The sequence below is a fragment of the Zea mays genome, chromosome 3 (assembly GCF_902167145.1).
Source record: "Zea mays cultivar B73 chromosome 3, Zm-B73-REFERENCE-NAM-5.0, whole genome shotgun sequence".
NCBI classification, from domain to species: domain Eukaryota; kingdom Viridiplantae; phylum Streptophyta; class Magnoliopsida; order Poales; family Poaceae; genus Zea; species Zea mays.
The window spans coordinates 21,128,524-21,143,429 of record NC_050098.1 but is presented as its reverse complement, the minus strand read 5'-3'; the positions used below and the strand labels follow the sequence as shown (position 1 = coordinate 21,143,429).

General features: G+C 41.6%; 1 protein-coding gene across 1 annotated transcript; it reads left to right on the top strand.

Annotated features, from left to right (window-relative positions):
• The first annotated feature begins 6,189 nt into the window (after positions 1-6,189).
• LOC103649821 (putrescine hydroxycinnamoyltransferase 1) lies at positions 6,190-13,875 on the top strand. Its single transcript, XM_008675525.3, has 3 exons — positions 6,190-6,476; positions 6,594-7,039; positions 12,635-13,875. The coding sequence occupies exons 2-3, from the start codon at positions 6,620-6,622 to the stop codon at positions 13,520-13,522; spliced, it is 1,308 nt and encodes a 435-aa protein (XP_008673747.1). The 5' UTR covers positions 6,190-6,476; positions 6,594-6,619; the 3' UTR covers positions 13,523-13,875.
• The last annotated feature ends 1,031 nt before the right edge of the window (positions 13,876-14,906 follow it).

Sequence of the window (14,906 nt, the reverse complement as noted above, 5' to 3'; positions counted from 1 at the left end):
AGACCGACGACTTCGCCTGTGAACGGCTCACCGGACAGTCCGGTGCACCACCGGACAGTCCGGTGATTTATATCGTACACCGCCGTCGAAGTCCCGAGAGCAGCAAGTTCGCCAGAGCCAGCCTGGCGCATTGGACACTGTCCGGTGCACCACCGGACAGTCCGGTGCACCCAGACTGCGCAGACTTTGGCTGAACAAAGCCATCTCTTTTCCAATTCGATTTCTCCTGTTTCCGGCACTTAGACACAATACATTAGTCCATAAAACAATGTACTAAGTCTAGAAACATACCTTTTAACTTGATTTGCACTTTGTCCACCACTTTGCATAGATTAACACAAAAGCACTTGTGTTGGCACTCAATCACCAAAATACTTAGAAATGGCCCAAGGGCACATTTCCCTTTCAGAAGCCAATAGCATCGAATACCCTATTCAATCTTTTCTTACTCCGACCCTCGAAGGCTACGGACAAGGCATTGTCCTCGGTCTTGGAATATGCCCCAAGTAACTCGTCGCTAGTAGTTTCAATGCACTTCAGCCAGTCATTATTTGGTTCATCAAACTTATCCCCAAACCTGAAGGTATACTTCAGCCGAACCAAACCACCTTCGCTAGAGTCAGTGATGGTCTCCTTCAGCATTTCCCAGCTTTCCACAAGCGGCCATACCCTGAAGGCTATATGTTCTTGAATTAAATCCCTTGTGCCAATGAAGGAGCAAACAGTGCTGAAGGCCTTTTGACACGCTTCAGAGGCGTCATCAATTTCGACCTTGGGCCTTCGAAGGCCGAAGCGGGACCAGATGGGGCGCATGATGATTTCTTTTATGTGTTCTCTCATCTTCAGATCATTCTTCACATAAAACCACTCTTCCATCCAGGCCCCGGGCCATCTCTTCCGAAATGTTGGCACTGGGTGGCTTGCATTGGGACGAGCAACAAATCCATAACAACCAAAGTTGTTGTGGTACTGCTCTTTACCAATGGCCTTCGTCTCATATAAAAGTTCGTGAATGTTGCAGAAGCATTTCGCGCTTGGCTCTAGCCCTTGACTCCTTACTGTCCAGACAAAAAACCCCATCCTTATTATGGCTTTAGGGGTGATCTGATGGAGGAAGATCTGGTAGGTTTTCAACACTTCAACTACAAACTTGCTCAAAGGGAATCGAAGTCCAGCCTTGAAGAAGCTTCGGTAAATTACAACTTTGTTTTCCTCAGGGGTAGGGACGTTGTTGTCTCTACGAGCCCTCACAATAGACATATCCCGAAAGTACCTTCCTCTCATGTTCTCAAGATGACTCTGCTTAATGGTCGATTTTCCAAAGACAGAATGGCTTGGCCACCAGGGCCGAGCTTCAGAATCTTCATCCCCACTTTACACATCATAGTTATCGCTATCACCAGTATCTTCAGATAAACCTTCCAGTATCTCCTTAGTAATCTTCTCTGTGTTTGTCTTTGCCATCGACTCGACGAATCCAGCAATATAAGGATCCATAGCCTTCTTCTCCTCAAATAGCTTCTCTCTTTAGTCAACTTCGTCTTCACAACAACCTTCTTTTCCTTGGATATTTTTCCTCAGACATGGTGAAAACGTGACTTTAAACCGAAGCTCAAGAAGCTAGGAAATCAGGCGAGAGCTAGTGAGCAAGAGCTAAAAAGTTTGAGAAAATAACGCAAATAGCGGCAATAGCGTACCAAATGCTGTCGCTATGGTTTATATTTATATGCCCAGTGCGTTGCAACTTGGTGGGCCCTGTCTGTCATTGGCTATTGCTATTCTAGCAAAGGGAAGGTGTTTTTTTGGACCTTCGGCTTAAGACCTTCGTTCATGTCGCAGTCTGAATTCGTTGTTATAACAAATTAATACTGTGAGGGGCTACTGTTGGGGGCCTTCGTCCTCCGAAGGTCCTCAAAAACATGACTAACAATGTTTCCCAAGTGTAATATATGTTCAAGAACCTTCGTACTCGGGATAAAGCTGTACACAATATGAAAAGCAGGGTCAGGACGAAGGATGAACCAGTTCCGAAGCTATGCGCAAGGAAGCTTCGGCTCAACGACAAAAAAGAGAACCGACTTAAAGGGGAAAAGACTATCTAGTCATCATTGGATTGTCATTAAGTCAATAATAAAAAGGGCATGAATGTAATTTTACACAGGCTGCGCCCTGTGCCTATAAATAGATCTCATACTGTTCACGCTGACTGGTACTCGCTTGTGCGTCACGCTTGTACCTTTGCCTTCAATCAAGTCGAAGGTACAAATATAATTTGATATTGTTCTTATTCATTCCTGATTATATAAAAGAAAGATATATTAGGATGTCATGTAATTATCTATATTAATATGTTTTACTAGGTATATGCCCGTACGTTGCTACGGAATTAATATGATAAAATACGTTGATTTGTAAAAACCCTAATTGTTATTCTATATTTTTTGTAAAGTATATGTTTACATACCTTAAAAGATATATAAGATTGTACACGTACTTTTTCATTGCTAAAAAATAAACAATAATATAACGAATATTAATCAACATCTTACAGGGTAGACGACACATGACACACGAAGGTGCTGCATTAAAGGAGTACAGACAGATAAAACAAGACAATAAATAATCAATCATCACTCACAACGGTTGGTGACATGCAAACCATATACATCGAAGATAAACAGGGCATCTTGGCGTCGTCCTCGTCATCCGCAAAGTTGAGGCGGCTCGCTCCCTGACGCCTCAACGACGACTTGGGTTTGGGCACCGTTAGGGTTTTCGTCTTCGTGGCGGTCGTGGTGGAGGGCTTGGGGTGGCTACCGCCGTCGCCGTTGGCATCCTCAGCGTCGTCCCCGCGGCACGGGTGGGCACTGAAATTTATCCAAACGAACAAAATCAGCGCTGTCATCCGCTACTACATGGTGGCCTCCACGCGTTGATTGGTGCGCTGTTGAAGGAAGGTCGCGGGCGGGGTGCGGCCGCAGGCGGGATGCGTGGCGGGGGCCGCAGGCGGCAGAACGTGCACCACTGTGGCTATGAACGCCTACAGTAGGCACTTAAGTAGTAGTAGAGATAATTTTAGTATTTTACAATTTAAATAGTACAATTTCCGTGTGTTACGACAACACACAACCCTTAGTTTCCCTACTCATGCAGAAGTTGCATGGAGCACATCCATCTATTATTTCGAACTCAGCAACACAAACTCGAGGTAGCAGTTTTCACAAGCAAAAGGCATTGGATGGGCTTGCTCAATAATAAATCGACTGATGGCTATACAACAGTTGTTAGATAATTCACCATAATAGATAACGTTTGTTTAGACATTGTAAATCTAACCATGGTTGTTTTCAGTCTTTCTTTGCTTTTTCACAGTCAAGATGAGCAACCGCCACTGCGTTCCTTGCGTGAGAGAGAATGACCGGTCATTTCATTGTGAAGATGAGCAGCAAGTGGGAAACGGTAGTGGGGCCCACCTGCAACTGTATGGGAGAGAGAAAAGGAATGGGGGAGAGGTATGCACGGAGGGATGAGCTGGGTTGGTGGCGGGGAAAAAATGTGTGCGAGAGCGAACGGGGCCACGAGAGCGAGGGCAATACGAGACGGGGGCAGGCGGAGGCACATTTGGTGTGGACGCTGACACTGCTTTCTTAATAGAGTAGTATAGATATGCATCGTCTTTCATTGATTTATGTTGCAATTATGAAGGTACGTCCTTCATAACCTTCGTCCGAAGATCGTTATATCCTCAGGGAAATAATGCTTCGAAGGACGAAGGGCATTAAACATTAACCTATTGTTGTGTTGCCTTGTTCTTAATTCATAGCATTTGAGAACAAGTCACCAACATCAGCATATGCTGCCATGAACTATACTATTACCTAACCAGAACAATTTATCTCTCTCTGTTTACATCAGAACATATTTATCTCTCTCTGTTCACTTGAAATATCAGTTAGAATCGTAAACACCCTAAGCGCACGAGCGCACACAATATACTAGTAGATCAATATGGCTGCCTGGCTGGTGAAGTATAAAGAGTGAGTAGTGATTTTGGATCGGACCAATAATATATTGTTGTTAACTTTTTATATTTATTTCTCTCTTTTTCTTTATATGTTTACTAGGTACCTGTCCGTATATGATACCACATAACATAAATTGATGAGCCTCTAACGGCTCAGAGCCTTGACGATGGGCGACATGAGTACAATGGTGATGGTAAAATCCGTGATTAAACATAGATACGGAACATTATAAATACATAATATTATTATAAATATGTCAATCCAAATAGGTTAAATTGATGTCTAACGAACATTATCAATACAGAACTGATGGTTAACAGTTGTTCGTACTTCCTTCAGCCCAAATTAAAATTCGTTTTAAATAATTAATGAGTTCATTCATTACTTGATGTATGTGTCTAGAATATTATTACACAGTTGTTTTCTCATATTTGGTGTACTGTTATTTTTATGTACTCCTTGTCTATTTGTATGTATTGCTACGAGTAGCAGCGAGGTCATGAGAAATCTGAAGACGAAATTGAAGAAGTACCTGGAGTTGCACCAAAAAGGCAAGTTGTGCCCTTGTCAGTCTTCTTTACCTAATAATGTTCCTATTAATCACTGTGCAATGCTCAGATTAATTTGATGGGACCCAATAGGTTTTCCTAGTTTTGTTTACCCCACACCTTGCAGATAAATAAACTATTGGGTAGACTTGCTATTGTTCTACCTAGTTTTCGGGTTAAAGGTTACATCTAAATTATGATCATGTTTCAATTATACTGTTAATTTAATTATTGTTCATGACAAGATTATTGTGTTAATTGGAACATGGAGAACCACCCAAAAAATAGTGCTATCACAAGGGTGGCATGGGACGCCCTTGGCTGACTAATTAGAAAAGCTAGTGGAAAACTATCTTACCCGAAAGGGGCAAGGGCGGTAGAGGAGTTGCCGGTGTAGTGAGGTTCTCGGGTCGATCATGCTGCGATGGCTTTTCGGACGAGGAATTCCTATATTTCCTTTCTCAGAAACCGTAGTGGGTTTTCTAAAGCTAGTGGAAAATTGTAAAGGCCTCGTAGTGCTACCATGTCTCGTCTCCTATGTAGAGATGTATGTGATTCATGACCCCGTGGCAAATGGGTAACACGACTTATGGGTAAAGATGCGCAACCTCTACAGAGTGTAAAACTGGTATATCAGTCGTGCTCACAGTCATGAGAGGCTTGGATACTCACATGATTAACTTATGAAATTAAACTTAATTTATCATTTGCATTGCATTGTGGTGTTATTATTAATTGAGATCTATTATTTATTTGGGTTGGTATCTATTTACACTTAGTAACTGCTAATCAAACTTTGACCAACTTTAAAAGCAATGCTCAGCTTTAACCATCTTCTTTGGTAAGCCTTACACTTCCCATGAGCCCTCACCGTAAGTGAGCTAATGCACATTATTCCCCATAACTTGAAGAGCGATGAACATATGTGAGCTCATCCTTGCTGTACTCACATTCCCGGGTCAAGGATAGGTAGCACAAGATAAGGAGCATGAAGGATGCAGCGATGAGTTCGTGAGAGGTCTAGGTCGTCATCTCCCAGTCAACTATGGTTACTGGATCGTCGTCTTCGTCTGATGTAATACATTATTTAGTTATTTTGTACATAACTCATATTATATATTAAAGATGTGACATTCGTTTCTGTACCATGAGTCATCATATGTGTGAGACTTGATCGTAGCACACATTTGATTCGCGTCCGGGTTTGCGCCTTTAAAATCGGGTGTGACATTTTACGACCATATAAAGTTTATAGCTTACTAAACTAAAGAAATTAAACAATATAGGCTTCATTGGACCGTGTCGGCCTGTGTGTGGGCCGTGCCGAGGCCCGATGGGACAGAATTTAAGGCCCGGCCCATGCCCACTTTTGGACTGTGCTAGCCCGACCCATATTATTTCGTGTCAGGCCGTGCTTTGGACTTCTATTTTTGTGTCGTGCTCGTGGTGACCCAAAAAACCCGGTCCATATTACCAACACTAGTTGTGCCTGTAAACGTGTCTAGTTATTAGTTTAGACACAACACTATAGTGCCTAGTCATACCATGACAGTGCTATATGAGTATATGACACTAATAGCTAGTAATGCCCATATCACATCACAATCGTATCCAACAAATCACTAGTTGATTTAAATCTTGTCTAATCGTGGTGACCACCACACTGAGATGACAGTCTAGACCTGACACATCTCATGCCGGCATGTGCAATAAGCATCTCATCAGTCTAGACCTCGGCATGTACAATAAGCATCTCAGCATGTGCAATTAATATGTAGATCGTATCGTGCCGTAACAAAATAATACGAATCGTATCAGAGTGTCGATTTAGCCATCTATAAATAATCGACCGGTTAGAATCTCCTCCCCCCATCGCGGGCTCAGATAGCACCGCACAGCTGAGGTAATTAAGGTTTCTGCAAGTCCAGCAATGCATGCATGCCTTGTTAACGTTCCAATACTATTTTCGTGAAATTAAATGACGTGCCTAAATCGAGTCTAAACTCTTTGTCCCTTGCAGGTGCAGTTTATACTAGCAGCAATATCATGGATTCTGAGGTAGTGCATGTGGTAGAGTCGTCGCTTGTAGTGCCGAGCGAGCCGACACCGTCGGAGGGGCTCTCGCTCTCTCCGCTGGACCTCGTTCTGCCCAGCAGAGGCCACACCCCAACAGTCTACCTGTACAGCCCCAGCGATGTTGCCGCCGCCGATGGTTTCTTCGACGTGGCCAGGCTCAAGGAGGCTATGGCCAAGACCTTGGTGGCCTTCTACCCCCTCGCTGGCCGCCTCGGCGTCAACAACGATGGCAGGGTAGAGATCACCTGCACCGGCGAGGGCGCACTCTTTGTGGTCGCTCATGCTGACCTCAGTGTTGGTGACATCGAGGACGACTTCAGGCCGTCGCCGGAGCTGAGGAGGCTGTTTGTTCCATGCATTGAGCCAGCATCCATCATATTGGCCATACAGGTCTCCAGTCTCCGCCTCTTGCTTATTCGATATTTCCATGCTTTGTTTCATATCGAGCACCACTACTAGCTACATACTAGGTATTGTTAAATGTTAGATCCCTTGCAGGATCTTGCTCTTAACCATTAATCGCAACTTCTGGATCTGATGAGATTTATGTTTGGCTAAAGCAACGACCCGTGCTTGCATGGGGAAGAGATACGAAAGCAACCGTACGTACTGTAGAGGTGCAGTCGTCGTTGTAGATCGCTCTGCTTGGGGAATAGGCACAGCGAGAAGGTGTAGACGAACGCCGACAGCAGGCGTAGGTCTTCACATCCATCCCCATGTTTATGTTGATCGGTAGTTTTTCTAGATGCATGGAGACTCTCGTCTCGCTACTTAGGGAGGTAATATTACGAATATTTATTCTTCACTAGTTTATTTTTAAACTATATCGCGACAAATAAAGAATAATATATATATATATATATATATATATATATATATATATATATATATATATATATATATATATATATATATATATATATATATATATATATATATATATATATATATATATATATATATATATATATAAAGGGTTGGACCTGTGACTAAGCCGCTAACTAGGGAGGTGTCCCCGATCAGGGCACGTGGGCTCTTAGCCCATTAAGCAGACTCGGTCAGTCTTTTGACTAAGCCCGAAATCAATCCTAACATTCTCCTCCTTGATCGAGAGACGTCAACTTACAAGTATCCAATTTCGATAAAACAATACACTAAAATGAAGCATTACAACACTTAATACCCACCACTAAAATTTTAACATATATATTGAATCATTCTATCTCAGGACAGATAACTTAAACTCTACAAGTACAACATTTAGGTACCTTATAAAATATCTCTTAAATAAAAGAGCACACAAAATCAAAGGATTACAATAGACCATTAAGAACTATTGAACCCAGTGACTACAATACACCATTCCATCTCAAAAATCATAATTACTTAATCTTACAAGAAGTTGGCCTATACATGGTCCAGGTGTGCAATCTTTCTTAATATCTTCTTATGTGCACATTTAAATTCGAAAAGACAAGCATATCTCCATAATCATAAGTTGATATCCCAATTTGTTCCAAAAAACGAGCTTCCTTTTAATCTTAATTCTAGCAACTTAAGGCAAGCCATATTGTGGAAACAATACAACTTGAGATATCTTAATTCTTACTTTCTGAGTATGCAAACTTGAAGCTTATTTGATACTCTATACATTCATCTTAATACTTAATAATTATGTATTGAGCATCAAAAGCTTACAATTGCATTTCTGTTTGATTCTGGATTTTCAATCTTTCACAATGTCTTGGGTGCGGCAATACCACTAGACATGTTACTCGAATAAATTGCACTCTTCACGAACCCCGGGATGAGTTCATTGTACCAAAACAAAATTTTTTTATTCTTAAGATATTATAATCTTACTCGCAAAACTTGCACATCAAGACATGCCACAATTCAACTTCTAATCAATAATGATGATGCAACTAAATAGAGTCAGAGTCATCCCACATAAAATGGCTCCTTCTAGAAAGATTGATTTATTTGTAGTTTCTTATAATCACCTTGCCGAAACATCTTTGCAAGTAGCATGCAATCATTTGCATCTCATATGCAACTTAGAACTCCATGGTTTCCAGGGGTCCAATCCTGGAACAAGATTGCCCAAATTCCCGGTATCAATGCTTTAAAGCCAGAAGATGAAGTTATACATCAATTATGTCAGCCATAAACTTATTTGTCCTTATTTTTGGAAAAAACCCTATTATTTGGACCTTTTTGATAAATCTTAATAAACATCATCAATGTTCATTGAAGGAAACTTATGAACCTTGTATCAATGCTTATTAACTTACTATATGTGTCACTTGTCAACATAATAATCATATCAACCACTTACTCAGTAAAATGCATATTGCAAGCATTTACTAAATGGCACCATACAAGAGTTTTATGTGTGAAAAACACGATATTCACCCTAAGGTCTTAGAAGATGACTTAAAATCTTTAAATACTCACCTCTAGAGTCACTGAATTAATGTGAATGGACAACAGCTCACTGTTTTGAACTAGGCAAGAAAAATTCTCATCCAAGAAGGATGGAACTAAAACTTTAAGTTCTCAACTGTTTCCCTTTAGAGTCACTATATTCTATGGGGACCCATGACAACCCACTGTATTGGCTCTTCCAGGAAAACTTCTTAAAAATAGATGGTATCATCTTATAATCAACCATCCAAATTTCTTGATTTCGTGGGAATCATCTACCCAAATTTCTTAATTTCAATCTTATAGGAGAAGTGGAATTCTTAATGGGACTTTTCTACCCTGTTGAAATATGAACTAAATAACTTCTTAATGGGATTTATCTCTCCCTCGAAATGTGAACTAAAACAACAGTTCCATATTTCGATAAATCTCATGATTGATATTACACTACTATGCCTTTACCTCAGAAAACTTTATTTTCATGAGGTCACATACTATCAGTATTCACATGAACTTAGCATTTGCTAAACTTTATTATGTGCATGTTACTTTTAAAGTCAATCAAGACATTTTAATCAATGACAATCATTTAATTCAGTATAAATTGAACTTAGGGGATTACTCCCCCTAGATCTAAGGATTTCTCTCCCCACATTCTTACTAGCATGATGTACATTCTACGCATAAACTTACTTTGCTTATATGGTACAAGTAAGGAACTTACTGTCACATAATAGTAGGGATATTGCAACTTCAATATCGCATGAATCACAACCAATTGACTTCCATGGTATTGGCACCATGTAAAAGCTTAATGATCCATATGATTTCCATGGCATTAGTATCATGTAAAACTTAATGATGCAATTCACTTCCATGGTATTAGCACCATGCAAAACTTAATGATCTATTTCACTTCCTTGGTATTAGCACCATGCAAAACTTAATGATTCATATGACTTTCATGGTATTAGCACCACGTAAAACTTAATGATTCTTCTTCACATCACTATTGAGTAGAAAATGAAGAATTTAATAAATATACACAAACATTTATGAAAAACACCTTGATATAAACAACATTGGTTAGAATATGTCAATGTGATATGTCTTATGCTTATAGAAGGTCGACATTATGAATATCACTTTATCTTTAAACATCACTTGAACATGATCATAAATGCTTAAGACAACATGACTTGATACTTGTGAGATTCAATCATAGACACATGACTATAAACAATGTTGGTCAGTATATAGCCATGGTCTACTATCTTAATGAAAAACTTATCAAATCTCAAGCAAATATGCCAATTAGAGTCGATGCTTACTTACGTGATCACATGATCACCATTTTAACTTAATAGCGGAAGCATACAACAAAGAAACTTGAGTAGAGATAAACATTAGCAATTGTTTTCAAAAAAATAAAAATGTTCACTATTTGGGCCAAAAACGGTCCAATTTAGTCCATTAGGGTTTGTCACTATTATAAAAAACTCAGAGTCGATGGAAAACCCTAGATTCTTCTCCCCTTTCCAAGCTGGCACTGTTCCTTTTCCCGCCGCCGCACACGCACATTAGTGCTTGCTTTGCTAGACGTCAGTGGCTATAACACATATGTGCTTGCTTGCTACTACTCACTCTATTCACTATCCTAAGGTCATGAAGGTTTGTCCTAAATTAATATTTTAAAACTTTAACCAACAATATCTATAAAAATAAATATTTCTAAATTACATGAATTATATATTGTGGTAGATGTTTTAATAATAATCTAATAGTTTTATTTTTATTTAATCAATATTTATAAATATTTTGTTACTAACGGTTAAAGTTGAAAATATTTTTGACTTAGTATATAACTTCATGACCTTAAGATAAATGAGGCAGGGAATAGGTGTCAGCGGCATGAGTACACGTGTGCTTGCTAGTCGTCAGCCATGCATGCCACCAAGCTTTCTCTCCTTCCCCCAACCCCAACACGCACACGCCGAGCGGGTGCCTCCACACAATAGTGGGTGCGCTGCTCCGCCGTCGTCGCCAGAGCGCACGTGTTCTAGCAGCTAGGGTCTGTCGCTGCCACTTCACTTCGTGCAACTGCGTTGTGAGCCCATCTCCACGCGGGGCCGCGCCCCTCTAAACACAAGAGAGCCTATGGTCGATCGGCACCATTGTCGCGCATGCCGCGTGGCCCGCTGAGCGCAGCAACTGCATGCTTGCGTGACGTTTCCAATTTCCATGCACACTTGCACAATGACACATCTTCTCCCTCATAGTGATTTAGGGATTTCTCTATTTCTTTTCTTTTTTTCTTCTTCGTTTTGAGATCGAATAAATCCTTCTTTCTTGAATCTCAATCAGAGTTTTCCTTCGCTTTCTTCCTATTTCGATTTGATGAGAACTAAAATAAATTTCTTTTTAGAGTTAGGGTTAGAGAAAAAAAACTTTAGCTCTGATATCATTGTTAGATCTCTTGTAGGATCTTGCTCTTAATCCTTAACCATTAGAACATCTAGGTCTGATGATATTTACCTTTGATTAAAGTGATGACCCGCGGCATGACGAGCAACCGTACTATAGAAGCAGAATTTGTCGTTGTAGATCGCTTTTTGGGGAGAGGCATGACGCGAGGAGGTGTAGATGAACACCGACGCAAAAGGTCAGCAACAGGCGTAGTCTCTACACGTCCACGGTCCATCTCGTGTCTATTTTGATCGGTATTCAGGGAGGTCTCTCCCTCAATAATATACACAGATGAGTTAGACCTAGGACCAGACCACTAATTAGGAAGAGTGTTCACTCGATTAGGAAACGTGAGCTGCTAGACCATCTCCAAAAGTCTTTCAAAACTTTACGGATTGCAGGTTTGGTCGCTCCTGTACCTATCCGAACCTGTATCCGATCCTCCGTTGATGTTTGGTTTGCATCATAGAAGGATGTCGTCTGTCATCACTCTGTTTTATTTGTAAGACAATATGTGGGATGCCGAATAAAGCTATCCGTGAAACCAAACACCCTCTTAGTCTCAATCCTTATTTTTAGAAAAAAGAAAAAGGAAAAAACAACACTTCAATCGTCTGCTAGTGAGCTCCCAACCTGACGAAGGTTTCATGTTCTCACGTTTTTTTGGTTTCGCGTGGTACCCAATAATAAATTCATTTTTTTGAAAAATATTAGGAGCTGTTAGAGTATTGAGATTTTTTAGCAATTAAAGTTTTAGGAAGTTCCTAATTCTCATGTATTAGAACAAATATTTTAGAAATTATTAGAGATACTCTTAGGCCACCGAGACTTGGTTAGTCTTTTTGACTAAGCCTGAGATCAACCCCAAACATGTATATATGCCAATTTGCATGTATGTGTACAATGCGCATGTACTGATAGATCTACTTGGATAGTGATAAAGTTGTATTCAGTGAATCGTGTAAAATAGAGAATGCAGAACTATAGATTACACTGTTTGATAATGTTTATGAAGTGAGATTTGAAATAGGGGATGGAATAGGGATATGGTGGAGATAGTCTAATTCATGCTCATATGTCGTCCACTTGCAGGTGACTTTCCTCAAGTTCGGAGGTGTGGTGCTAGGGACGGCTCTCCACCACACCGCCAGCGATGCCTCAAGCGCGTTCCACTTCTTCCAGACGTGGTCAGCCTTGTGCAAGTATGGCGACCGCGCGACCGTGGAGCTCCCGTGCCACGACCGCACACTCCTCCGTGCACGGTCCCCACCTACCGTCCACCCGGACGCCCTCTCGAGGTTCTACCCAAAGCTCACCTTCTCCGACGACCCGTTAGGATCAGGACCCCTTGCCGTTGAAGTATTTGCCATTTCCAAGGATCAGGTCGCCTCCTTAAAGCGCCTCTGTGGCGGCACAAGCACGTTTTGCGCCATGAGCGCCCTCGTATGGCAGTGCACTCTCATTGCACGTCGGCTTCCACCCGATTCCGAAACACGCCTCATCTTCCCAGCCAACGTCCGCGGCAGAATGAGACCGCCTCTCCCGAACCGCTACTTCGGCAACGCGTTGATCAGGCTGGGCGTCACTGGTGCGGTTCAGGACATTGCTTCGGAGGCTTTGGTATCTGTCGCCGGCCGCATCAAAGACACCATCGATCGGATGGACGACGAGCTCGTGCGTTCTGCGGTCGACTACTGTGAGATGGCCGAGATGGACAGCCGGCCTGTAAAGGGCACCTTGCTAGAGACGGAGCTGATGCTTATTAGCTGGCTGGGCATGCCAATGTACGACACGGATTTCGGATGGGGGAAGCCAGCGGTGATGTCGCGGGCGGAGTCCATCCGTGGCGGCTTTGTGTACATAATTGACGACGGGCCAACAAACGGCGTCGGCAGCGGCAGCGGCGGCGTCCGCGTGCTCATGTGTATGGAAGCCGCAAATATGAAGGAGCTGGAGCGGCTGCTTTACGCAAAACTCTAGACTAGAGCCTGGACCTGCTAGGTGCTTGTGATGTGGAACGAAACGCTTTGGTAACAATAAAGGGCCCGAGACGTTACAAAGCCTGTATCTGGACGGCCGGCCTGCTTTTTGTTTGCTCGCAGGAAACCTTCTCTACTCTTTAAATTTTATTTTTTATGTGTCTCAAAAACATATCATAAAAAAATTTATTTTTTATGATATGAAATTCCACCACCAACTGATCTACATCATATATATGTATGATGGAGAAGATCCATCAATACGGCTGGTGAAGTTTAAATAACAGAGGTTTCTAATCGGACCAATAATATATTGCTGTTAACTTTTTATATATTACTTCCTCTGTTTCTTTATATCTTTATTACATATCATATTAGTTTTCCAACAAGTCAAATATTTCTATGTCTAATCATCAATTTTAAATAGATATATGGACCACTGATATAAGATTTTTTTGGAAATCAGGGTTTTCATGTTTTATTTCGAAGGTATCATCAAACATTTCATGTTTTATTTCCCTTGCAAATGAATTGTTTCTTTTACGATAAACCTATTGGATTAATGTAGACCTGACCCAAATTAATATTCAATAATAGTCAATGCTAAAGGTCCACTTTAATGCTACGGTGTACTACTATTATTTTAGTATCATACCAGAAGTTCAAGGGACAATTCAATCAATTTAAATAGGTGGACCATTGGTACATCTATCGAGAAGCTGGAAAAAGATGAAGGACTGCCACACGCGTGTGCCGCTGGCCGGGCCGTGGTAGATCGGACCCTAGTCCGAATATTCCTTCCTAATTGTTGCACATTTTTCCTGGAGTGATGACAGTCTGTTACTGGTCGTTTCCTGTGTTATGGCTAGTAACAGACGAGCTGTAATGGGTGTTAGCTAGTAACAGACGTCACTGGTGGCGTCAGTTTCTAGCTAATGGCGTCTGTTACTGTCTGTTCGCCTCCCTCTATGCGTGTACATATATGGAGCAGGTGATGCTGCTTCTGGTTGTAGTACGTACGAACACTCTCTGACGCGTTGCACACAACCATTCCCGTCCCACCTTCTGCGAGCACAGAGAGTGTGGGAGAGCAGGCCTTCGAAATCGCTGTCCGTAGAGCTACACTTGCACGTGTGTGCGGGTGATCAGGTTTTTGGGGAGCATACTCGCGATTGCTCGCTCCGTCCGCCCAACCAACGCTGATCCAGTTCCTCGTCATCAGCACCGTTCGAGGGACTTCACTGTGTACATCTGCCTGCATCGACAGCGTACGACTACATCGAACATACATACGAGATGTCTCGTGTGAATGGAGCCACTGATGCCTTGAGCATCGGTCCCTCCGAGGAGTACACTATGTTCTTAGTATTTTAGTATTTGTGCAT